Source organism: Bombus affinis, chromosome 14, assembly GCF_024516045.1.
Source record: "Bombus affinis isolate iyBomAffi1 chromosome 14, iyBomAffi1.2, whole genome shotgun sequence".
Lineage (NCBI taxonomy): Eukaryota > Metazoa > Arthropoda > Insecta > Hymenoptera > Apidae > Bombus > Bombus affinis.
The window spans coordinates 8202267-8226834 of record NC_066357.1 but is presented as its reverse complement, the minus strand read 5'-3'; the positions used below and the strand labels follow the sequence as shown (position 1 = coordinate 8226834).

Sequence of the window (24568 nt, the reverse complement as noted above, 5' to 3'; positions counted from 1 at the left end):
AAATCGAATGGAAAGGAGAGATTAATCGGTAGAAGATCACAGATTCGCAAATACGATTCAACGAGTTTCTCAAACTCGTTTCGATCGCTTCGATTGGAAAGCAGAACGATGGATTAAGAAACAGACAATGAGACGTTCTTTCTATTATTTGTCACGCATCGCTAATCTCTGAAATCCGAGCATTACCGCAGAAGCGCATAATTATTTCGACTACCATTCGTCAGTAGATTTGGTAGGTTTGTATTAGTTTTTAATAGTACTGAATTTTTCCAAATTTTCAAATCAAACGCAAATTAATCCTTTTGCTAAAAAGGTGTATAACGAAATTTCCTATAAATTTTCAATTAGGTGATTGCTTGTCATAGAAAAAGAATCTTCTTCGTCTAATTTGTAGTTTGAAAATTCGAGCAATCTACGGGTAAGGAGTTTTTCGAACAAAGTATCATTTAGTATTAGAAACTACGATAAAAATCAATTCCATTGCGCTATAATATTCTATCATGCATAACTGTAGCACTAATAAAGATTAGAATAATCAAGTAAATCTTCTTTCCATAAACTTGTCAAAGAGAAACAATGTGCGGATACTTTTAAACGACGGCGTAACAGAAAGAGAGAGTTTATACTGCAAATTCCTATTTTCAAAACCGACGATCAAAAATATTTTCGCGTTAGAAGAAAGAAAAATCACGGTGATTCGAACTTAATGTGGGCAACGCGAGCCAAAAAGTACGAGATGGTATATACGTACACACCTCGTCAACTCGAAGAACCACTCGACCATGTCGACGCCTTGAAGGAGGATGGATTAATCATCGATTAGAGGCAAACGATCGGGTTGACTTTGAGTGTAGCTGAAGCTCGTCTTGCCCAATGAATCATACGAACACACCGGACGTCCCAGACATCCGTCCACTGCCTACGAACTTTCTCTGTCTTTATTGACTTTTCATTCGAGTCAATGTTCCATGGTTATCATTTGCATCGATATTCTACCATGCAGCAGTTATTTTATTCCAACAATCGATAAACAAGCTTCGTAATATACTTATGCTATACTTATCGATGGTACTCGGTTAATTAGCCTACATTAAAGAGCAATTATGAACGTAACTACGTAAAAGAGGGATGTATATTGTTTAACGTTTCACGACGCATAAACAGAGTAATATGTACGTTCAACCTGTATTTATAATATGTAAGTTCGATGCTGTAAACGTTCTATAATAATAGTATACATGTACATTTTTACATTGGTTTCAATTTTCACGAATACAATTATGACGGCCGTGTCTCGTTACGGTGTTAATGAAATTTCAAAAAACTTTTTTATAACACATACGATATGAATGTAAAAGAATGAAAACAACAGGCTATAGATCGATAAACGTTTCACGAAAGGACAGGATTACCGCGGAAAGCCTACAGCGACTGATGAGCCGACCGACTATAGGCACATTTTCAAGGATTTTCTACGAGTACCTTCACGGACTAGTGAGCGTTCCGAGAAGGACGAGAAAATAACGAACACACGACGCAAGATCGTGCGCCGTCACGAATAATTAAACCGTTGTTAGTGCTACTGCTTTCTTCGCCTATCCGCAGCCTGTTTTCTGTACCGTTTGTGTTTAGGAAACGTAACGCGAAAAATATTGTTTTGCTAGGAAAACCAGGACGAGGTTTTTCGAGAGGGCTCGACTCGGATTCGTTAGCATACATTGTTTCACGGAAGCAACGAGCTTGTAACTCGCAGAAACAACCTCTTGCAACGAGTCAACCGTTTACTCTCTTATATATGGCCTCGACGCGACGGTGCATTTCATAGCGTTTATTTTTTATCCTAATATAACGCGAAATGCTTCTTAAATCGGTCTGTTGCAACTGAAAGATTTAATCCACTTATGTTTGTTAAACCATTGATAATAATGATCAAATCTTCCAGTCCAACTTTCGACATTTCAAAGTCTCAAATATTGATTCTTTAGATTTCAACTCTGCAATCTAACGTTAGACTAATACGAACATTAATATTTATAATATTTCAACCCATGCTAGATAGAGAATCGAAAAAGAATATTAGACGTCTCATATTGTGTTATAAAGAGGTATATTATTATTCCAGAAGTATGTATATATTATATATTATTATACGCATCTTATGCTGATAAATAATTAAACCGAATATCCTATAAATTGTCGGTACGATCGCGAGCATTAGCTGTTTAGGTGTATGGTTTGCTCGTAAATCTTCATCGATCCGTCTAACGTCACCCAGCTCATCCTTCTTCCGAAACACAACGAAGATTTTCTTCGCCTGTTTTTCTGGCCGCTATAACTTTGTACGTTTCTTTGTTGCTAATGTCAATTATTATAATATATAATACGATAATACGTTAAGTTGGTTGCATTTTATCGGGGGAATATCGAATAATAAGGATACGCGTTCACATTAATGTATGCCTTAAAATACACTATATTCGCATTAGCAAGGTTTGCATTGTTTGGCCACTCGAAAGCTACCACCCTGCGCGCTTTACAATATGCGCATACGTTAAATATACACAAGCCTCTCCATCAACTTTATTTAAAAAATAAATGTCAACTTCGACTAAACCAAACATTCGACGATCGAAACAATTCTCGACCTACCTTTCGTACTTTACTTCGATAGCTTTTGTCTCAACGATACGAACTAGAAGAAGCATTTGTCTGATTCACAATGAAACGTGTGTATCGAAGCAGTGTAACTTCGATACATATAGGTATGTCTATGTATAGGCATAAACGTGTATATATGATAATCAATCGAAGTAAACGGTACGCGACTGTCACATAAAAATATTACAAACACATATCATGTACAATTTGGATGCTTAATTACAATTCAGATACGAATGTTTACAAGATTTAGTGAGTAGCTGCAGGCAAGAACGTGATAACTTTTTAGCTCTCAAAGACGTAAAGTAATCCAAACAAACAAAGCTAGAGGGAGGTTGGAATAATCGCGCCATTGAAAACTACACGACACACGACGATTACTCCGACTGACTGTCTGTTTTGTTTGTTTTTTTTTTTTTTTTTTTTTTACAAAGATGAGAGAATTTCAACGACTTACCATGGCTCTCGGTGTATACGTCAGGTAGAACCGCGAGTAGTACCAAAACCAGCACTAATTTGCACTGCACCGTCGCACCACTGACGGTGCATAGCGAATTCGAGCACCAGATATCACTCAACATGTTTCTTGGGCAGCGAATCGCAATGCACAATGCTTACGCGAACGTCATGACAACCGGTAATCACGTTTTTGCGTTCCGTGCTCTATCTGCTTTCGTGACGCACACACCACACCGTACTGACCACCCAACCCGACTGCTCCGTCGGTTTGGACTGTTGCGACACCTCTGACGGAGCTTCGACCCCCACCTCGTCCGTTTATCGAGCCATCGAAGTTCACGAACGTCTACGAACTTTACCGAACTCGAAGCGCGCCGATTACAGCCGCATTTAAATCATGCATTACTTTCAGTATGTTTTTCATTGTTTTTTTTATCTCTTTTTCCGCTTTAATAATTATTATTTACGAATTCTCTCTTTTGACCTCTGCAAATATGAATTGCTAATCAATTAACGGCAGAAATACGCGGGAACTAATAAACTATTATAAATCACAAAAATATAATAAAAGTCGTTTTATCTTCAGTCCGATGATTAAGGTAGAAAAGTTAAAAAAAAATCAGTTCTTCGATATGAAATTTCTAAAAAAAGAAAGACATTTCTTTTTATAGATAAAATAATAATCGTGCACTAAGCTTTGAATGTAAAAGGTCGTGTTTGGGATATCGATCAAACTTTAGAAAGCAAACCAATACAGTCGGTCGACGACAACTTAAAATATTAATTGATATGATCAGTTGTATTTAGATTTTAATCATGGAAAATTTGCGAAGGGAATTAATAAGTAATATAATGATCACGTGTCAAGAACGCGAGATAGACGTGACTGAAGATTTTATTTCCTTCTTGGTATGTATCTTTTATGCGAAAAATTTCAATACTAAATTAACCTAAATAATTATTAATTTGACACAAGATATGACATTTTTTCCTACATCTTTACAGCTCACTTTGTTTCAATTAAATCCTATATATGAAATTAAGGTAAACGATGAAGAAAACAATGAAAAAATTATTCAAGCGTTAGTTGAAAAAATATGCGATCAAGAAAAACCAAGTTTAACGATATTAAAAAGTCAATTATATTTTGCGAAGCACTATCATGATAGAGGTGAAAATAAACTTTGAGAATGCCAAATGATCAATATAGGACAATGAAATATATATGTTTAATTTAATATGTTTATAGACGAGACTGTTAAGCGCCATAGATTGCGATTACATCAAAAGACTGGACCATTAGTGGCGGAAATTTGTCAGACAGAGAAACTTACGAATAAACAGGAGTCAGAAAAGTTATACCATAAGATGTTGGTGGTTATTACTTTCTTAAGTGGTCTTGGAAATCCTACTGTATCTTCTGTGCTCAAGTAACAATATTAAAAAACGTTCTCGTGATATTTATTAACTGGTTATTATTCATTGGAGGTAAAAGTTTACTTTTTTAGAGAGGTATCGGTGGCACTGCAAAGCGTTTTTCAACCTTCGGAATTAGAACAGTACGTAAAGATGTCTAAACGTGAGAAGGAAGAACAGCTAATGGAATTAATGTGCATAGTTGCAGGAATACGTTTATTTAATAGAGATAATCAACGCGGAGGCGAAGGCATCGACGATTGTGAGTCCTTGGCGACTAATAGAACGATTGTTACATTATGAAGAAACAGGTCATTAATATAAAATATCTGTTTAGTGCCAGCTATTTTGCAAAAAGCTACTAAAAGAACCCGCGACTGTATTATGGAATTTTTGGAACGTCTAATGACAAAAATATATAAATTCACTGCAGCCATCGAAAAAATATGTCTCATTAGAAAATTAATACCATTTGGCGTTTATACAACCGAGAATGTAAACTGGGCAGCTGAAATGTTAACTGCATATCGGCAACAAGAAATTTACGTCAGGTGTGTCGTTTAACATTTGTTAATATTAATTTGATAATTTCGAAAGCTAACCTGTTTGTTATAGGAAACTGTTAAGCGATGTAGAGCAAAGCGAAAAAGAGATACAAAATTATATGGAACGTCTTCAAGGACGTCTGTTTAAGCTTCACGATACCGTGAGATATAGAACTGCTATTCCTACTGTTCAAGTATATGTAAGAAATTATATTGTACGTCTTTTGCATGATTTTTCATTTTAAAAACATTACGTCTTATCCCTGAATTTTTCAGCCACAATTTATCGACTTAGCAGATATATGGATGGGACTTCAAGATGAGGTGATTATATTAAGTGGCATAAATAACTTTTTCTGGGAACTTCAAACTCTGAGTGCAAAGGTAATTGTTTTATATATATATATATATATATATATATATATATATATATATATATAATCATATATGTATATGAGCTGCAATGAACCAAACATTCAATAGACTGTGAATGCATACAACGAAACGCTATTGACCGATATGCTGTCTAACGAACAAGTCCTCACAGATGCTGAAAGACTAGAGCAATCAATGGGTGAACCAATAAGTAATAAGATGCATTGCAAATTAACATTGTAATATTGGTTAGACTACAGAAAAGAAAACTACAAATTAAATTATAAATTCCCTTTTCAGGGGAATGCGGCGAATGCACTATCTATCACCCTAATGAAACTAAGGATTTTGAAAATATAAATTTAGAGGTAAAATTATGCGTATGATATACTATGTAAATTAGATATGCTAAATGGCAGATTGTAGAAAACAACATTTCATAGGTTAATAAATTCATCATCAGTTTCTAGGATTTTGCGCGTGGAAGTTCGTTAGTGAACACGGAGCATTGATCCCGGGAAATCCGAATAACGGTATTGTTAAATGGAGAGGAAAATATTACGTATTTTGCTCGATTTTAGCAGCCCAACAATTCGGACAAGATCCTGATAGGTATCTTCGTCAAAATATAAAAACATAAGTGTATCGAAATAAATAAATGGATAAATAATAAGTTTTCACAGGTACATTTATGAGGCTCTTGATTACATACGCAATCACGTTGAATATGTGTATTTGTTTCAAGTACACGACGATGTTCGAGCTCTACAAACACAAAAAGTGTTAGTATTTAAAATATTTAAAAAGAAACACATTGAAATTATTAAAACATAAATATTAATTAACAAGGTTGTCGGAAGAAGGACCTCAATTAAAAACTTGTCAACATCAAATGGTTCAAACAGATTTGCATATACTTCCACCTTCCATTGACAAAAATTATTCTTCGAATCTTTGGGAACTAAGAAACAGAGCATTGCACTTAGTAAGTACTGTTAATAAACAGTATAAAGGAGAGGGGAAGATTCATTCTCTTCTTTTTAGGCAACTATAAGCCGATGCACAACACGCAGTACGCAAACATATAAATCCAACTTCCGATACGGTATTTACGTACAAGCAGCTCCGCCCCGAAATAAAGAAGTTCAAACGAGGAGAGATAATTATATGAACACAAAGAAACTCTTAACTTATATCTTTGGCTTGCGGGGGAGGCGCGATGATAATCAACACGTATTATCTTTCTTAGAAGACGAACTCGAACATTTATAGATATGTATTCAATTTTATATTAGTTTAAAGGACAAATTGGATAGGATTGTTCGAGGACATCTACGATAGAATGAAGCTACAAAGGGCACTCTAAAAAAAAATGAAAGCAGTATCTTTTAATGATGTTTTCAAATACATTCACGAAATATCAGGGAATAACCTGTACTTTTCTTCATTTAAAAAACAAACTGATATTAGAACTTGTTATTCTGTGTACACGTTCATCTTTATCTTCACTGTAATGTTTTCATTATCGTCAAATGTTTGCAATGATTTCTTTGTGGCTTCCATTAATTTAGGCCAGCATTCATTAATTTATATTCAAAATACACAAATTTTTCCATACAACGAGGTATAAATATCCACACTAGGATTAATTCTATACCTCGTATCATCAACCTATCTTATTTTCTACAATTCAACATTGCATAATGCTGCACATACTGTAACTTTTAATATGCATGCATTGTACCTTCTCTGAATACATTATTTTACCATTAAATCTTAAGAGTTAGGTCAATTTTTTACACCAAGAAACCTATATTACGACAATAATTATTAATTACATGATAATACAATTAAATTTCGCTTAGTAATAATTTCAGTGTATAATATAACAATTATACAGAAGATGTATACAGGATGTTGATTTTTATCTTTATCTTTCTCTTAATTTTTGTCGCACTTTTTTTTTAGCCTTACCACATATCATTACTCCTCTCTCTCTCTCTCTCTCTGTTGACAAAACTGTTTATCTCTCTGTTACATCCATTGCAGAAAAGTAATCAACGTTAAAAATAAAAAGATGAAAATATTGTGTGATATTCGGGCGGAATTTTCGATTAAAAGAAAATCCAAATAAATATAAACGCAATAATTGCTATTATAATCCTTTGTATTTAATTTTCTCCAGATATTGACTGTCACGTAATAAAATAAAAAAGAATTTATTATTAAAAGAATCTAAAGTAGTTCTCGCTACTTCATTTTTACTGCCACAACGGCACACCGTATTTTCATACTTGGTGAAAGGGACTGTTTACAAGAACCACCAGGTAAACGATAGAACATTAACTCTGAATACATTGACTTAAAACCAGCTTATTGACTATCGGCCATTTTAATGTTTTCCACATTTCGAAATCATCCGCACGTCCATGGTACTGACCCTTCTTTTTTATCCCGTTATATCATTGACCAGATCTACTTGGATTCCTACCTGTGGGTCATCATTTGCATACACATTTTGGGCAGCTTTTAACAATGTTAACGAGCCACATCTTTAATAATGCCCATAAATTAAGATGCTACATTGCGAACATTCAATAAGACAAAGCAGCTACCATGGACAACAGAATTCATCGGAATGATGTAAACATGGCTAAAGTCTTAAGTCGCAAGAAATATGTTTGTGTTTGTATGTATGTATATTTATGTATGTATCGTGTGAGAAAGATGGAGAGATGCACTTTGCATCCTGGAATACGTTATACAATGTTTATAACCTGTCAGATTTCGTGGTTCAAGGATGATTTAATCTACAAAGTGATTTTTGAGGTACTTCATCATACCAAAAGTTCTAAAACGTTTTACTCCAATTATTTTCAATAATTCATCATCACAAATTGCGTATTGCTTATTCTTAGGATCCTATAAAATAAAATGTATTAGAATACTAGAAACAAAGTATGTCATAAAAAAAGGACCATACAAGAAGTAACACTTACATAAAGATTCCTTTCTTTGATGATACTCCACATCTTCTTTACGACTTCGTGTCGAGCCATTTGTTCAGCACCAACAACTGCAGAAAGCTCAGGCGATAATGTGATAGCACGAGTATAGCCACCCTTACCTCCAACACCTTTACCACCACCACCACCTTTCTTTGCTCCTCCACCTTGGGCTTTCTTAACCTTACCCCAATCTTCATCACTATCACTATCACTACCCTTCTTCTTTCCTTTCTTGCCAGGTTTATCTATCAAAAATATACCAAGTTATAACTATAGAACAATGAACATGTACATAGGCAAAAATTTTTGTGATCTACCTACTTTTTTTAGGGGTAGCTTTTGGTCTTTTTGGATTATATTCCTCATCGCTGGCATCATCATCGCTTGCACTCTCTTCATCATCGGAAGATCCTTTTTTACGCTTATTCATTGCTTTCTTTGCAGGACTTCTTTTGGCTGGTTTCTTTTTTTCCTCCTCTTCTTCCTCTGAGCCTTCTTCTTCATCATCCTCTTCATCTTCGGATTCTTCACTAGCGGTCTTCTTCTTTTTCCTTGCTCCATCTTGTTTTTCTTGCAAATACTCCATAACTAAAGTATCTATCTCCTTTTTCCTATATATGAAGTTGTTACACAATCCACATTAAACACAAAATAAAACTTGCTAATAAAAATATATTTAATTTCAAAGAAAATGTTGAAGGAGGAACGAGGTAGAAACTTAAGGAAACAGTTTCACACAGAGATCCTTCTTTTCATTTAGGATACACATAAGCTCACACTTGAATTATTTTCATTGCAAGAGTGCCTATGGTATCCAAACAATATTGTATTGTATATATTTATAAATTTTAATAAATATCTTTGAAAATTTGATTCCTTTGTTATAAATGCGACTATAAAGGCATATTTATGCTAAATATTGACAATACATTTTAAATGAATTCTTACCTTTCATTGAGATCTATGTCATGTTTTCCTTCAATCTGTAGTCTCACTTTTTTAGCAGACATGACATTAAGATCCGCATCCTTAAGGATAGCTAAACATAAAAATGCAAACATTGCATTGTACGTAAAAAGTTGTTTCGATAACTCCAATATTCAAAATTTGATAAAAGGTAGGCAAATTTATTTATGCAGACTTTACTTTCAATCTACTCTTTATATTTTGTACATTATTCATGAACAGTTAAGTATGTGAAATTTTATGGAATATAACAAATAATGATTTTATTAATAAAAGATCAATTATCGTAATACTATTAAATTATTTAAATAACCTAAAAATTTTTAATGTGGCATATTTCATGAAAGTTAGAGTAACGTATTGTAGCTCCCGCGTCAGAGAGCTAGTAAATATTGAACGAAAATGGCAACCATTCATTGTGCCGGTTGCTGATTCTCTATATCATAGAGAAAAAAAATTGCTGAAAGTTAACTTTATCACGAAAATGTAATAAATCGGTTGTATTTCTAAAACTGCTTTCTTTACATCGGCTGATCGATCGTAGAATACATTGGACCTTGGAATAATGGAAAATAGCTAAAAGGTTCGAGCGTATCGGTGGCGTGATTCACAATTCCGGCGGAAATTTATTAGCGGAAATTTTAGGCGATAAACAGCTAAAGTAAAAGAGATTCAAAGTAAAAAAAAAGGCATTAACAAATATCGATGGACATTGTGTCCATTTTGAGGCGGTGGGAAAAGGTAAAAGCTATCGAGTAAATATGACAACGGAATACGTTGTAACAGCAACTACAACAAGCGAGTAAAATTCGAGGAACGAGGCTATATTTGGCCTGACAAAATAAAAAATAAAAGCAGGATCCGTTGAAATATTCTAGAAAATGAGGGCACGGTCCATGCTGAGATCGCTTTTCACGGTGCAAAAGACGTTGAGACAAGAGAAAGAGCGAGATATGAAGTATGCGATGGCTTCAGGCGCGCGCCACCACAGTCAGACGCGTCATACAGTATACTATAGGATAGAATAGGGAAAGCTATCATTTTCTAGAAAACCAAGGAAGAATCCAAATTTTCCCAAGACATCGAAAAATTTTAGAAAAATTTTAATAGTAGATTACACGAAACGGTTCGGAGATGCAATATTCTAATAAAGCTGTACGTAAGTGGAAATACGATGAATCGTGGTTGTAATGGCCGGCGTGGGGCACGCCACTTCGTCACATCGTGCGCGCTAAAGTCGTCACGTCGCAAGAGCAAAGAGCCCGATTTTCTACATATTCCTAGTCGCAAACGTACCAATAACTTGCACCACGAATGATTACTAACTTAGTTTTATCATATTTGTAGATCAGAGTATGGTAAATCAAAGGATATTGCCACTTACCGGCGATTTCTTTACGAAGCTCTTCGTTCGAAATGTTAGCCATGGTAAACCTTCTCACTGTGCGTACTGCTGCCAACTGAACCTATGCCGGCTGCGGACTCCCGTAGCGTCCGTTGGTACAGTCACCCTATACAGTGAGTCGAAAATACGTTACCTTTGCAAAACTTCAAAAACAGATATCTCGGCAGGGACACGTTAAAAACGAATACTATATACACCAAATCGTGTTAGTTTTTTGCGAGCTACAAGTTTCTCATGACGCCCCACTCGTAATTTTGCGATCGAATGATCCTATTTTGACGTTCCGCCAATGCGTTTGCAAAAACATTTTGGTTATAACTGTACTTCAAGCGACCGCTCGTGGCTGCCGGTGGCGTCTACAGTACAGTCGACTCGTATACCTAGTACTATTTCACTTCCAGAAAATATATTCTCAATAACCCATAACAATGCTACCTGACATTTTGGAAAGATATTATGTATATCAAACTGGGTCAATTTTTTTCTCTTTATAATTTCTTATAACACCCAATGGCTAATAATGTATATAATTTAATAGACTGAAATATGATTTTTCTCAATCCTTCGGACTGTTTTATCGAAATGGACTGTACAAAGCGACCACTTCGAGATTCATAGCGTCAGGCATATAGTCGCATCATATGACAATCAGTATACATTCTACCGATATGTCATAAAAACTAGTAGTTCAATGAATATCAGTTGCGATTCCAGTTTCATTAGGCTAAACTAAATATGAACAATGGCTGTTGTAAATGGAAATTTATTTTTTTTTTTTTTTTTGCATATTTCGTATCATCTATATCGCAAACTTCATTATCTTTATCTATAACAATACTAACATTTTGTTTACGAAACAAGAAATTTTATATATTGATATATTTAACCATATGAAGTGACCTGTACTATTTTACATATCTAATAAGTTTATATAACAAATGTGTATTTACATCTCTAAAAATTGATACATTCACGTGTAATTGCATCCAATCAGTGCGATATTTTAATAGGCCGCGACTGTCGAAGCGACCACTCGGTTTCTTCCTCGCTTTAGTGGTACAGTAACTACCAACACGTTCGAAAGGATGTATCGAATAAATGATCTTGGAAAATTCATAACTTTAAAACCGTTGATCCTAGAAAGACGTTGTATTTACAAAATCGTATCAGTTTTTTACGAGGAAAATATTTCTTAGGAAGCGCCTTGCTCGATTTTATCATCTAACACATGTACCTAGAGTTTATGGCAGCTATGACGTAAATACTTTTGAAGGTGACTATACCCTATCTGGCAGGTTTGTTGAAAGACGAATTTCTCGATAAAATTCCATATAAATTTGTTTCAGAAACATCATCAAAATAAATTTAATTTTTTTTTTAAACGTTCTATGCGTTTAAGTTCTTTTATTTTATCCTAGATTATATATTTACTGATGACACGTCGAAACTTAATGCCGCCACGGGTGTTTGAACGCATTAAAATGGCGGTTTCATTTTTCGCGGAATCATTTCGAGAATACGATTTATTATTATTCACTGGTTTAATTGTTCTACGGTAATGAATCATTTCGTTCTGCTGTGCAACCTTATAATAAATTTCTGATCATATTTTCCATAACAACTTTAACTATTTGTACAGGAATTAATAAAATTACGAACTTTCGCCAAAAATATATTGTTTTCCCTCCTAATCTCTGTCATTTCCGGTACAACAACAATATTGTTTTTATTATGAGAAATCTTTCGTTTGTTACTTATAAATGCTCATCAAATATTTAATGATGTATTATAAAAATGAGTTTTTATAAACAAATAAATATCTTGTCGTCTGTTTGTTTTACATGCAACTCAGGTTACGATTGTAGAATTGTCTCGAAAATATTGATATTTTCAAGCTACAGATAAGTTTGCTTCGCCATCTAGCGTTGTATTATGCACTTCAGTCCTATTAGCAGATAAAGATACTGTAGACTCTAGTGAGAAGTAGCGGGAAAATTGAACGTAAGTTGCGTATATTTTTGCATGTACACAAAATATATTCTAATATTTTTTATCGTATCAATTCTATAAATAACGATCTGATGTCTGACTGTTGGGTATTTGAGATTTAGAATATATACAATTCTTTATAGCTCTTCGTACCCGATCCTCTGAAATATCGACTGCGCAAAAAATCAAAAACACATGCGAGGTCTATGTTAAATGTTCTAGAGTGATGTGTTTAGAAATTTATATTCAATTTAACCACCGAAGTTAGTAATGTTAGATGTAAGGAGATTCTCTTTTATATTCGGATATAAATATACATGTTGCTAGACCACAAACGAGATATAGGATGGGATAACGGCATGACATACAATGCTTTTTCGTATCCCACGTTTTAAAGGTTACCTGTTCTCTTTACCATTTTCACGTCACGTGCAACCTTATCGACGTTAGTATAATATAGGTTTAGATATGTTCACTTTATTTTCTTCAATCTCTCCTTTTCCCTGTCATTATATCCCCTCTCATTTTTTCCTTTCCCTTTCATTTCTTTTCTCTTCTGCCTTTTCTCTTCTTTTCTCTCATATCACTTAATGCTTTTCCAAGGAATCGTTCGTTTATGTGTATATATCAGCAAAATGTATGTGTATATATAAAGCAAAAAGTAAAACGTTCAAAATTCTTCATACATACATGGTCTGAAAATGTCATACTTCGTTGATTAAAGAAATATTACAGCAATATTTCAATTTTTCGCGCTGGTTTCACTTGAAAATATTCTAAATTGCCTCAACTAATCAGTTGATTAGTCAGTTAGACGAATATTTGACGGGATGAAACATCACTTTAATACCGGGAAATGTCGAATCTACGCGTATCATTTTGTTCGATGTGCCTGATTTTTTACCACATAGTAATTCTTCACTTTTTATAAACTACCAGGTTTGCTTAACTAATACATCTTTAATTAATTATTTGTTAGATCGTGTCATATTGAAATTAAAAATTTCTTGGATTCGATTCGTTTGTATTTCATTAATCTTCTACTTGACTGTCAGAATCACCGATAGTTTACATTATAACTTTTGATAGAGACAGAATCCGAGTTTAAATATTGTGTTACGTCCGGTGACCCTCTACGGTCGAGGGGTCCATCAGCCGTGATACATATATATATATATATATATATATAATTATACTACATATAATTAAGCGAGTCGCAATAATCCTAAGAAACGGTCATAAAACGAGGCTTCTAGATTTACCGTTAAGTTCATTAAGTGGCATAAAACATCTTCGATTCAAAAGGTTCCTTATGGTTATTGCTCCATCAGGTAGAAATAGGGGAAACGTGGGTTGTACCAGGATTTCACCCGCAAGCGACCAGTGGTGGTGGGGGGGGGGATCACCACCGAACAAGAGTTTCCCTTTGCAACTGCATCGTCACCGGACTTCACTTGATCTACAACTACAGATCAGTCGACATCTCGGGACTGGTTCGTCGACTTTAGAACAGTCAACATCTCTTTAGCGGGTTCTTATCCGTCAATCATTCGTCTACTTCACTTATACCTTACGCAACAGCGTAAATATCTTCTGTACAAAGTTGTTGGAAATATATGTATTATAACTTGTTAACCGTAGTGTTATACTCACTGAACCACCCCTATTATCCTAATCGAAATAAGGAATCGATCTATTCGTGGCGTCTATTGACGCGTTTCCTCGCGATCGCGTCTCTCCGCGAACGGTCGAAACATATTGCCTGATTTTAATATAATTGATAGTTTATTTGGTACAGATCATTGATCGATTGTGAGGATCATTTTATTTATGGTGACATGCCTTTCCTTTCATAATCTTTTCTCTTTTATCTTTGCACTATACATATATTGTATTATACGTATATTCTCTCAACTTTTTCTCATTTCGTCTGCTTTATCCTTCCTTTCTTCTTTATTTCTTTTAACATTTTTCCTTCTTTTCTTTTTCATTATTATAATTTAATTATAATCTTTTGACTAAAAAATATTATTTTACATCGAACTTAGAAATTACCATCTACATGCTTTATATCTCCTAATCAACTTTATGTATTAAATATTAAATTAGACGATATATATGTCAAATTTATAAACATAGGTCTACGTTTGTATTGTTTTTTATTTTTGTAAACGTAGGTTTTGAAAACATATACTGGAATACGCGGTATTGTCCTGCGAATGATCGTGTGAATCTGACAAACCTATACTTACATATATCACGCATCGCTTACAAACAAAGCTCCCCCACTCCTCGCTCGAATCGAACTTCATGGGACAAACCGCGGCGTGAGGTGTCAGTTTGGTGTCGAAAATCAGAGCGATTAGATGTATATCCGCGTCACTCTACGAAAAGTTTCGACGTTTCTGTTACATAGTACTTTCCTTCATTCTTTCACCGTTTAATTGGACGCTATTCTAACTTCGTATAATTGTACGTACGTTTTTAGTCAATAACTTATTAAATCTATTATTTAATTATTTTCTTCTTTGATGATCTTTTCGGTTGCCCTCCCTGCCGGTAGATCGTATAATGAACTTTCGAGACGTAATTTGACCTTGCCCGTTGTTTCATTTTCAAATAATCTGTTCTTTTTATGCATTTATTTTAATATAATGATCTCTTTTTGTACAGATTATTGCTTGATTGCGAGAAAGACTTCGAGATATTAGAGGGATGTCACGAAAATCGGAGGGACAAACTGACATTCAAAAGGACACCACAATGATTAGTAATGAATCCGATAATTTTTCATCGAAATATGGTAAAATTTGATTTATTCCATTGAAAGCAAACTTCTTTATACGTTAGTGTATTCAGTCGTATTCATTTTTTATTGCACGTTTATTAATATTTATTAAGTATTTAATTGATTTCGTCTTTTATAAAAATTTCGCGATTTAACGTAATTAGTACGTAACATAACACACAATCTTAAACTAGTTCACGGTTTATTAAGAAAGCTAAGATGAAAATAAGCCAGATTAAAAAAGCTGGTTTTATTTCAAATTTGTTAAATTATTTTTCGATTTCAAAAAAATTGAGCATATTATTTAACATTTATTCGACGTAGAGTTCGTAAATTTTGTTTCATTAGAAAAGGAAATTGAAATAATCTTTATGTTTTGCTAAATTTTCGTGAATTTTCTGTGATGAGATTGTCATTTTGTCTTTTTTAAATAATTTTTACACATTCTAGAAAGTACGTTAGCATAGACAGGTTTGAACGTGTTCTGCGCATCGAATATTTTTCGTATTGCGCAGCTTTGCTTAAAGTTGTGAAAAGTGCGCCATGTTTTGTTATTAGAAAGTCACGTACGAAGCATGTCGAATAAGTGCATATATGTATTTCAAATAGTAATGGCGGACATTCAGTTTGGCGGGCAATTTTTATAAATCAGTCGTGAAATATTTATAAATATTTAACAGTGTAGTAGGAAATACTTTGTAGTGTTCAAAAATATTTGAAATATATTAAATATATATTTTTTGTTATATTCTTAATATGATATGTTTCTATCTGTGGTCAATGAATAATAATTAGTTTATAATGTTTGAAAAGCAGTATTTTCATGAATAAACACTCGATAGAAGAAAGGAGAGAAATATGCAAAATAGTACATGTGTATTCTATTTCTTTCCCTTACTTCTATCCCTTAATAAAGTTCTTTTCCAGAGAATTTTTGTGATCGCGCGCAATGTGGTCAATAGAGTCAGTGTTTGATGCGTTATATGTATAATTTTCAATATTTTTTAGAGCATAATGGCTCTCATTAAATTTAATGATAATTCTCAGGCGCGAGATTAGAGTCAGTGTGTTCGCCAATTGTTGTTTAAACGAACGCGTTGATGGACTTTTATTTTTCTTTTTTTTTTTTTGTACATCTTTTTTTTTAAACATTCGCTTTCGGTACTAGAGTCACGGGTCTCGCAAGAGGATAAAGTCTCCTCTGGAGCTCAAGAATGTAAGTATTTTTTTATATTTTACTCTATTTTAATATTCGTATTTTATTTGAACTGTTGTTAATTTCTACTGAAATAAAATAACAAAGTTTTAATATTGAAATATACAATAAAGATATTTAACATTGTTCAGAAATCATTAGATTCTCAATTTTTGAATTTTAAATTTTTATTTTAGAGTTCCAATCTTTATAGTAATTACACTTTATTACAGAATATAAATTCTTGTTATTATTAAAATTTCAACTTTAAATAGACTCTTATTTTTCACTATCCCAAACATTGTGAGCAAAAAATACTTTACTTAATTAAAATAATTAAAAATACTTTTCAAGAACAAATTATAATATTTCACATGTTTTGTTTTAGGTTTTTCAACTTCCACTCTTTACAGTTCTTTGGGAAGGATGTAGTGGTGCTTCAAAACTAAGTATGTAAGAATTTTTACACATTTTATTATTAAATAATTATTATTTCATTGTAATATTACATTAACTATTATTAATTAAAATATAAGATTTGATTTTAAATTTTATATTAGAATTCCTAGCTTTCAGAAAGTTTTATATTTATGTTATTTTAAATGTTTTGGATAAAAAGCATTATTTTTTCAATAGAAATTGTAATAATCCATATCTTGTTACAGGTTTTTCACTCCTTCCTCTTCTTTCTATCGCTTGGAAAGGATGTTGTGGTGCTTTAAAAGCCAAGAATGTAAGCAATCTTGTATCGTATTTCATTTAATTTTATCCCTCTATTATTAATTAAAAAATATAATTTGAAAATTTGGCAAGTCTAAACTTTTCATTCTTGAATTGAATATTGTCATTGAAATTTTATTTAATAGAAATCAATCTTCTATTATTTAAAACTTTTCAAATAAGAAACACTGTCTTTGAAAATTAATTGTAATATTTTCTGCTTTTCGTTTCAGGTTTCGTCCAGCCTTCGCTTCTTCCATGGGATTCCACAATTCCTACCTGATGACGGTTTCATGGTGACTTCTCAATTAGGGTTGAAGGTACAATAATATCGACGACAACGTTCTTTGCATCTAATCGTGAGTTGCATGCATTTTTGTTCCTCTGGTCACTTAATCATGTCGTAGCATGAAAAATCCGAATCGACACGGGTGACTAGTTGTATTACGTAGATTTTTTAACGAGCACAGTGGCCGCGGGTATTTATTACACTCGCGAGTAGTAACATTTTCTTTTCTGTGTTTTATTTATTAGCTCAGGATAGGTTTTCTTGCATATCGCGTTTTTGGATATTAGTAATGATGCATTAATCATTGACACGAGTGTAGTATTAATCTTGATAACTCGATTGTGTATACATGAGTGAAAATGACAACTTGCATTTATTATACATAAATTGCTTGTAAAATTAGAGTACACATATACAATGTAAAGATCAAATATGCATACGAGTGTACGCATGTAATGGATAAATAATGTATGAATATTGAAATGAATAACGAACTTCAGAATGACTTGAGTATTTTGTGGTGAAGAAGTCTGACACCCGCAGACTTCGTTATTATGAGAAATTGCCATCACGATAGAAATTATTATTATTATTATTATTAATGACGATACATGCTATATATTTAATTTAATTTTATTTCCTCTTTTACGATAGTATGGAACAACTTATTATTCGAGTTCATATAGAGTATAATTTTAGTAAAATTAGAAATGTACAATATAAAGATATTAAACAGTAACTTTATCCGCCCAAGGATGTATCAAATTTCACGTGCAAGAAGACACTTCGCGACAGGCAGATTTCAGAATCAAAGCAAGTTTTGAACGCTTTTTTGTTTCCAAAGATAAGTTTTGACGAAGGAATCGCCTGAGGTTATTTCTATTGATATTTCATTGAGACTATGTTTAATATTATACATTGAATTTATTACTATTTGTATTTACTGAATATTAATCTGGTTTGTTTTTTTATAAATATATTCTTTATTCTTTTTTCTCTCATTCAAGTGTAGCTTTTTAATAATTTATTAAATTAATAAATTAAAGTATGCAAAAATAGGGTCATTAAAATTTGAAATGAAATAAGATTACAAAATGAAAGCATGTTAGCCCGCAAGATACAAAATTTAATAGATATGCTAATCATATTTTTAGCATAGGATTTTCAGATTTAACCCCTCCCATGTTCGTTGCCAAGGTCTCACTCACGTGCCCAGGTGCTACTTGGGTGGGAGAAAGGCAATGGGCATGATGACTATTTTATAAGTTTAATAATTTTTCAGCGACTGACGTTGAGTTAGTGTATCGTGCGCGACGTATTTTCCACATTGTGCGTATGTGGTTAGGCTGTGGAATTGCGTCGTTTTTGTTATTCATTATAACTTTAAAATAGATACATACTTATAAATTTCAATTTATAATAACGATGCTATTAAATATGTATAGGAGATTAAAAATAGTACAATATTATTAATATGAACTATTATATTACCTATAATAATATCGAAATACGTATCGTATATCCTAATAATATTATTTATTTAGATATATTATGATTGTACTTTATACAGCATGTTGATGAATTTTTAATTACATCTAAAATTCTGATGTACTTAATTAAAATCAAAATATAAATATCTTTACTATACTTTACGCAATGGTCGCTAGCCATCGTCAGTCGATTTCAGGAAAATGGTACGTACTTTAGAGTGTGAAAGTTGTATTAAACTCGGGTGTCGGAGGCGTCCCGGGACGTCTCTCTAGTGTAGGCATTTGCGCCCGGGTTATGTGTGAGAACCGTGGAGAGAATGTGTTGGTGTGCTTGTTTTGCCATTTTTCTTAAGTTAAATATAGGTTTCCGGGTAGAATAGGTAGCATATTTTCTGGTATGAATGTTAACTATAAGTAGGTAGGGCCGGGCAGGTTGGCACTGTCTCTCGTCGGGTAGGCGCGTTTTCGCGTGTCCAACCTGTTTCAGGATATTTGATTCGAAAAATTGACGGCGAAGCTGGCATCACGAATGGAGCATGCCATTTGTCTCGAGCCTTGCCTATCGATTTTTCGAATATCGCGGTCGTGGTCGCGAGTACGGGGTAGGTTTCGAAACGAACGTTTATTGCTCGAGCACGCACATGCGAACGGGCAACGGTCGCTATGATCTTTGGTCGTCCATGTGCACTGGGAATAGCATCCGCGATTTATTTTTTTATTTTACCTTTATAAGTTATTCTTTATTTCGCGATTAGAAAGACTCGAGCCTAGATTTAAGTTTCAGCGGGCATTGCGCCCGGAAAAAGAAGAGGCTATGAGCCGAAGAGGCCCGGCAAACTGTCGTTCAAGAGGGCAACTACCAATGGCTCTCCATCTTCTGGGTCATCCATAGCATGGAAAGTCATCCTCGTTACTACTTTGTCACTATGCTCGCTTTTAGTATTTGTAGTAGTAGTAGTAGTAGTAGTAGCTCTTTTTTTCGGCCGATGTACATATCGGTCCATCGTCACATTGGGCAAATCGCGATTTTTCTTATTAGTGTCGCGAGAGAATAATTACGGTTTGAATTAGATTTGCGATTAAAATGATAATCGTGTTTGCTTTAGAGTTGCGAATTATAATATCGCGATTTTTTTTTACAATTTTGATTATGAATTCTCAGAATTTTTAAGAGAGTAATACATATTAGAATTTTTTTGTTAGATTTAAAAGTATTAACGTTTCATTAATTTTATAATATTGCAGTTTGTATTAGTATAGTGCAATATTTGAACTGGCTTTCTTTTCATATATGGATATTTGTTTTATTTTTGTTTTAAGAATTAGCGTTACGTCTTTCCACCGCGATTGTTTTAATTAGTTTTCTAGTTAGAGTCGCATCGATGAATGATCGCGTTTTTTAAAGTAGTGTTGCGCTTATATTATGCCCAATCTTCTTCCACTGGACTGTGGAAGCATGTTCCTGCTCCTGGATCATCAGATGCAGTTTCACCAGTAGCCTCTTATATGGCTACGCTGAACCATTATTAGTGTTGCGAACATTTAAATCTGAGTGCATAGATTAACAGATATTAGTGTTACGCAAACAATTCACACGGAAATATTCTTTCCTTTTTTTTTTTTGTCAATAGTGTGTTAGTTAATATTGCAAATATGATGCAGCACTCATCGCGATTTGACTTTGAGAATTTTCTATTTTATAACTACATATAGTAAATTAAAGTTTGCGGAATAGAATGAATATTCCACTCACGTTTTGTTGCCGGGGATTATATCGAGCGAATACTTCGATGGTCCTTCTGGTTTTTAGAGTCATTTCTTTTTCAGCGCCCTTTATTATTAGAATGTTTGTGATTGAAAATACTGCTAAGATATGTTTGCTTAATAATAATGAACATTTTTGTCGAGGAATAGTATCATTCTTGAATGATGTTATCATATAATTTCATATCATATTCAAAGGAAAGTGAAAAAGAGGTAGTGAAATATTTGAATATTATTGCCGTACACTATTGCTTTATTAATCTATTTAAAAGACATATATAAGTAAGAATTTTTAGTTGGTTATTGATTAGTTTAGTGAATAAAGTTATTTTTATCTTTGTCAAATGAAAGATCATTCGATGGTTTAGAAATAAATCATATGGTTTTAATCGCTCTTTTTTCATCCTAGTACTTCAATGTGATCTGAGTTCAGCTTTTTTAATTCAAATTTAAATCCAAATTTTTAAGTTTAAATTGAGGTTTTGATGATTTGATATTTCGTTGTGTCTAATATATCTTTCTTTCAGCTGTTTTTTTTTTTTAAGTACTAATTCAATAATTATGTTGCAAATTTATTAACTCGTAGAAAGTGTAAATTATACACATGGAATTTTAATCACTATTGGGAGATACATATGAACAAACGACTTAAACACGGAATAATATGAATTAAAAGAGAAGAAACAAATATGAACAAATGTTTAATCTCCTTCATTGGTAGTTAATTATATATATCTCATAGAATTGAATTAATTTTTTTGTGGTTTGAGTCTGTTTCAGGATCCATCGTGAGATGAGACTGAAGAACAATTATATCATGTATCCCACACAATGCTCTAAACAATTTTCCCTTCCTTCCCTTTATTACATTTAAATTTTTGTGTAGATAACTTTCTTTTATATGAGATACCTACGAATAGGCTTCCAAATTTTTCTAGTCAGGACCCATGGAAAAACAGTTCAGAATTCTGATAGTTAGGGTAAATAAGAGGGCCTTTAGATTTCTGACGAGTAGGGTTTAAAGAGATCTCTAGATTCGTAGTAGGTTCATACATATAAAGACCTTTATAGACCCTGATAGGCAGGGCTTACACAAAATTTTTTACTTTGTTTTAATTGATTTAAATTCAAGTTTGTTTCAGAAATGTCTACAGGAACAGTGGAAAGAGGAGATAACAAAATATTTCAAGATGCAAATATACGGTACACCTTGAAGAAATCATTTCATAAAATACTCCTTCTCCCAGTCCCTTTATTATATTAGGATATTTGTGTAGTTAAAACTCATGAGAGCTTTGGGTTTTTACTAAGTAGATTAAATTAGATTATCAATTAAGTAGAGGTTTTTTTGAAAGTAGCAAATAGGATGCTTTCAAGTTGCTTGCAATGCTTTCAAGTTGCTTTCAATGCTTTCGGTGCATGCGGTTAGTTTTGGGTTAAATGCATGCGTAATTAAAGTATTATTTGGTAATAATAGTAGTACTAGTAGTGGTAGTAGTAATAGTATTTAAGTTTTATATTTTTTACTGTCAGGATTAGTTATTCGCGCCGGTTTTTTAAATGTTCTTTTTGATGTTCCTTTTGCACAACGGTCAAAGGTTTGAACGTTTTGTAAACGCACATCAAAAAAAGAATTTCCTTAAACTTTTTAATACAAAATTAGTCAATTTGCGTAAAAGGAGAGGTGGATGGGATCGTGGATAGGGAGAGTCTCCACTCGCAGCAACCTCCACGCGGTGAGACTCGGGTAATCGGCATTATTTCATATATAATTACTAATCGCAATACTGTACGTGATACAATTATTAATTATATAACAAATAATACGAGCTGATTGGCTGCGATCGCGATTGTATTACGCGATTAGAAAGTTTATCGAATAGTTTCACTGATCTCTGCATAAATATAAATTTTTATTTCATAATCGTTCGAATAAAGTATCACGCTCAAAAATTTAAAAGGTTTCTTAAAGTTCAACCTACAGTACATTGTATATGTATTAAATTCTACATCTAAGTCTGTGTTAGGATGAACAAATATCGTAGAGATTTTATTGATATCATAACATATATATTAGTAAGATTTAATTTTAATCCCGACCATGATTAATATTGTAATTCTTCTGTATGAAACACTAAAATATTCATTTTATTTCAATAACCTTTATAATAAATCAGTTCTGGGATAAAGTTGATGGTCGGTATAGTAGAGAAGCGCGCCGATCGGTCTAGTATAAAACAGGTAAATCAGTCTTATCTTACGCTGAATCGGTAATGTTGGAAATTACGCTAAAATGGTATGGAGACTGTGGAGCCCCCAATACGTGAGATAAAAAATACAGAAACCTGCAGTCGCATAGTTGTCCACTCGATGAAGGATGAATAGATGTCGCTCGAATGCGGACAATTCATTTTCTATGAATTTTACGTTTTAGAATGTCGTGTGGTGGGACGGAACTTATAGTTGCATTATTATTGCTATTTGGTTGTACCATGACCTCCTTTTACATGGCGCATATGCAGTTATACTAACCGCCTATGAAAACATCGCCTCGAAAACCAAATGATAATGATATAATTTCGGATAATTGGTTATAAATTTATAGCGACAGTGATATTTCAAACATTTTCACCGTTCACAAGGATATCATATCGATATATCCTTTCTTTACAGATTGCAAAAATTACAAAGGTAGTGGCCAAAACTTTCGAAGAATTCAATTTTATCTAAGAAAGCGATATCATTCTTTTATATTGTATTTTTTCGAAATGCTTGCAATTACTTGAGTTTACGGTAGTGGGAATCGGTATTGTTTCTCTTGCGAATGCAAACGGACGGGCGTATCGCTGTTCTGTAACACTCGATACGCGTCTCAAATGGCGTCGCGTAGGACACAGGCACAAGGGGAGCGGGAATTTTCGTCTTAACAATGTGTAGGTACATGAATTTGACGCGCGCACCGCACATACGACAGCGTGCATGAATCGAACGGACATTGGAATGATTTCTCGCGCCACGTGTGTACAACGAATACGACGAATACGACGATGCGTGATTGGTGTGTGTGCTCTCTCCACGTGGTTGTGCGTACCACGCACACGTATGTACCCGGAGACACGACAGAGGCGCCGAAGACGCGTGCACACACCAATATGTATGCTTAAATGTAGGCGTGTGTCTCTCCTACCCTCCGCATTATATACGAACGTCGTCTAGCGGCTCGTCACGTGTACGTGTCAAAATCAATATTTGGCGTTACTAGGTTATGATAACACTCCATCGTGTCGACGATGGTCGTGTGTCTTAGGTAGCGCATAGGGACAGGGTGAATTCGCGCTGTGCAATCTTACTTCCGATGAATTCTCCCGTCGTCCGAGACAAAATCCACTCTCGCTTCTTTCTTTAAGACACAGTTCACGTTTTCTTCTCGGCAAAACCATAATTAACGAAAGGATTATGTTATAAAAGCCTTTGTGTTATTGGCGAAATTTTGTATGTTCT

General features: G+C 33.6%; 3 protein-coding genes across 3 annotated transcripts in view; 1 reads left to right on the top strand and 2 right to left on the bottom strand.

Moving 5' to 3' along the window:
• The window catches only part of LOC126924279 (uncharacterized), a 70104-nt gene extending 66518 nt beyond the window's left edge, over positions 1 to 3586 (bottom strand). The window contains exon 1 of the mRNA XM_050738578.1: positions 3116 to 3586. Coding sequence (XP_050594535.1) covers positions 3116 to 3239 — 124 coding nt within the window. The 5' untranslated portion in view covers positions 3240 to 3586. The remainder of the gene's footprint in view (positions 1 to 3115) is intronic.
• A 162-nt stretch (positions 3587 to 3748) lies between these two features.
• On the top strand, positions 3749 to 7073 carry LOC126924283 (cilia- and flagella-associated protein 206-like). The gene is made up of 13 exons (XM_050738587.1): positions 3749 to 4026; positions 4123 to 4288; positions 4367 to 4547; positions 4626 to 4795; positions 4871 to 5084; positions 5149 to 5278; positions 5355 to 5462; positions 5562 to 5664; positions 5754 to 5821; positions 5917 to 6065; positions 6137 to 6235; positions 6303 to 6438; positions 6498 to 7073. The coding sequence occupies exons 1-13, from the start codon at positions 3934 to 3936 to the stop codon at positions 6723 to 6725; spliced, it is 1845 nt and encodes a 614-aa protein (XP_050594544.1). The 5' UTR covers positions 3749 to 3933; the 3' UTR covers positions 6726 to 7073.
• Positions 6817 to 10967, bottom strand: LOC126924286 (uncharacterized). The gene is made up of 5 exons (XM_050738601.1): positions 10812 to 10967; positions 9410 to 9500; positions 8783 to 9072; positions 8453 to 8706; positions 6817 to 8375 (listed from the first exon to the last, which is right to left on the bottom strand). The coding sequence occupies exons 1-5, from the start codon at positions 10852 to 10854 to the stop codon at positions 8259 to 8261; spliced, it is 795 nt and encodes a 264-aa protein (XP_050594558.1). The 5' UTR covers positions 10855 to 10967; the 3' UTR covers positions 6817 to 8258.
• Between the last annotated feature and the right edge of the window lie 13601 nt (positions 10968 to 24568).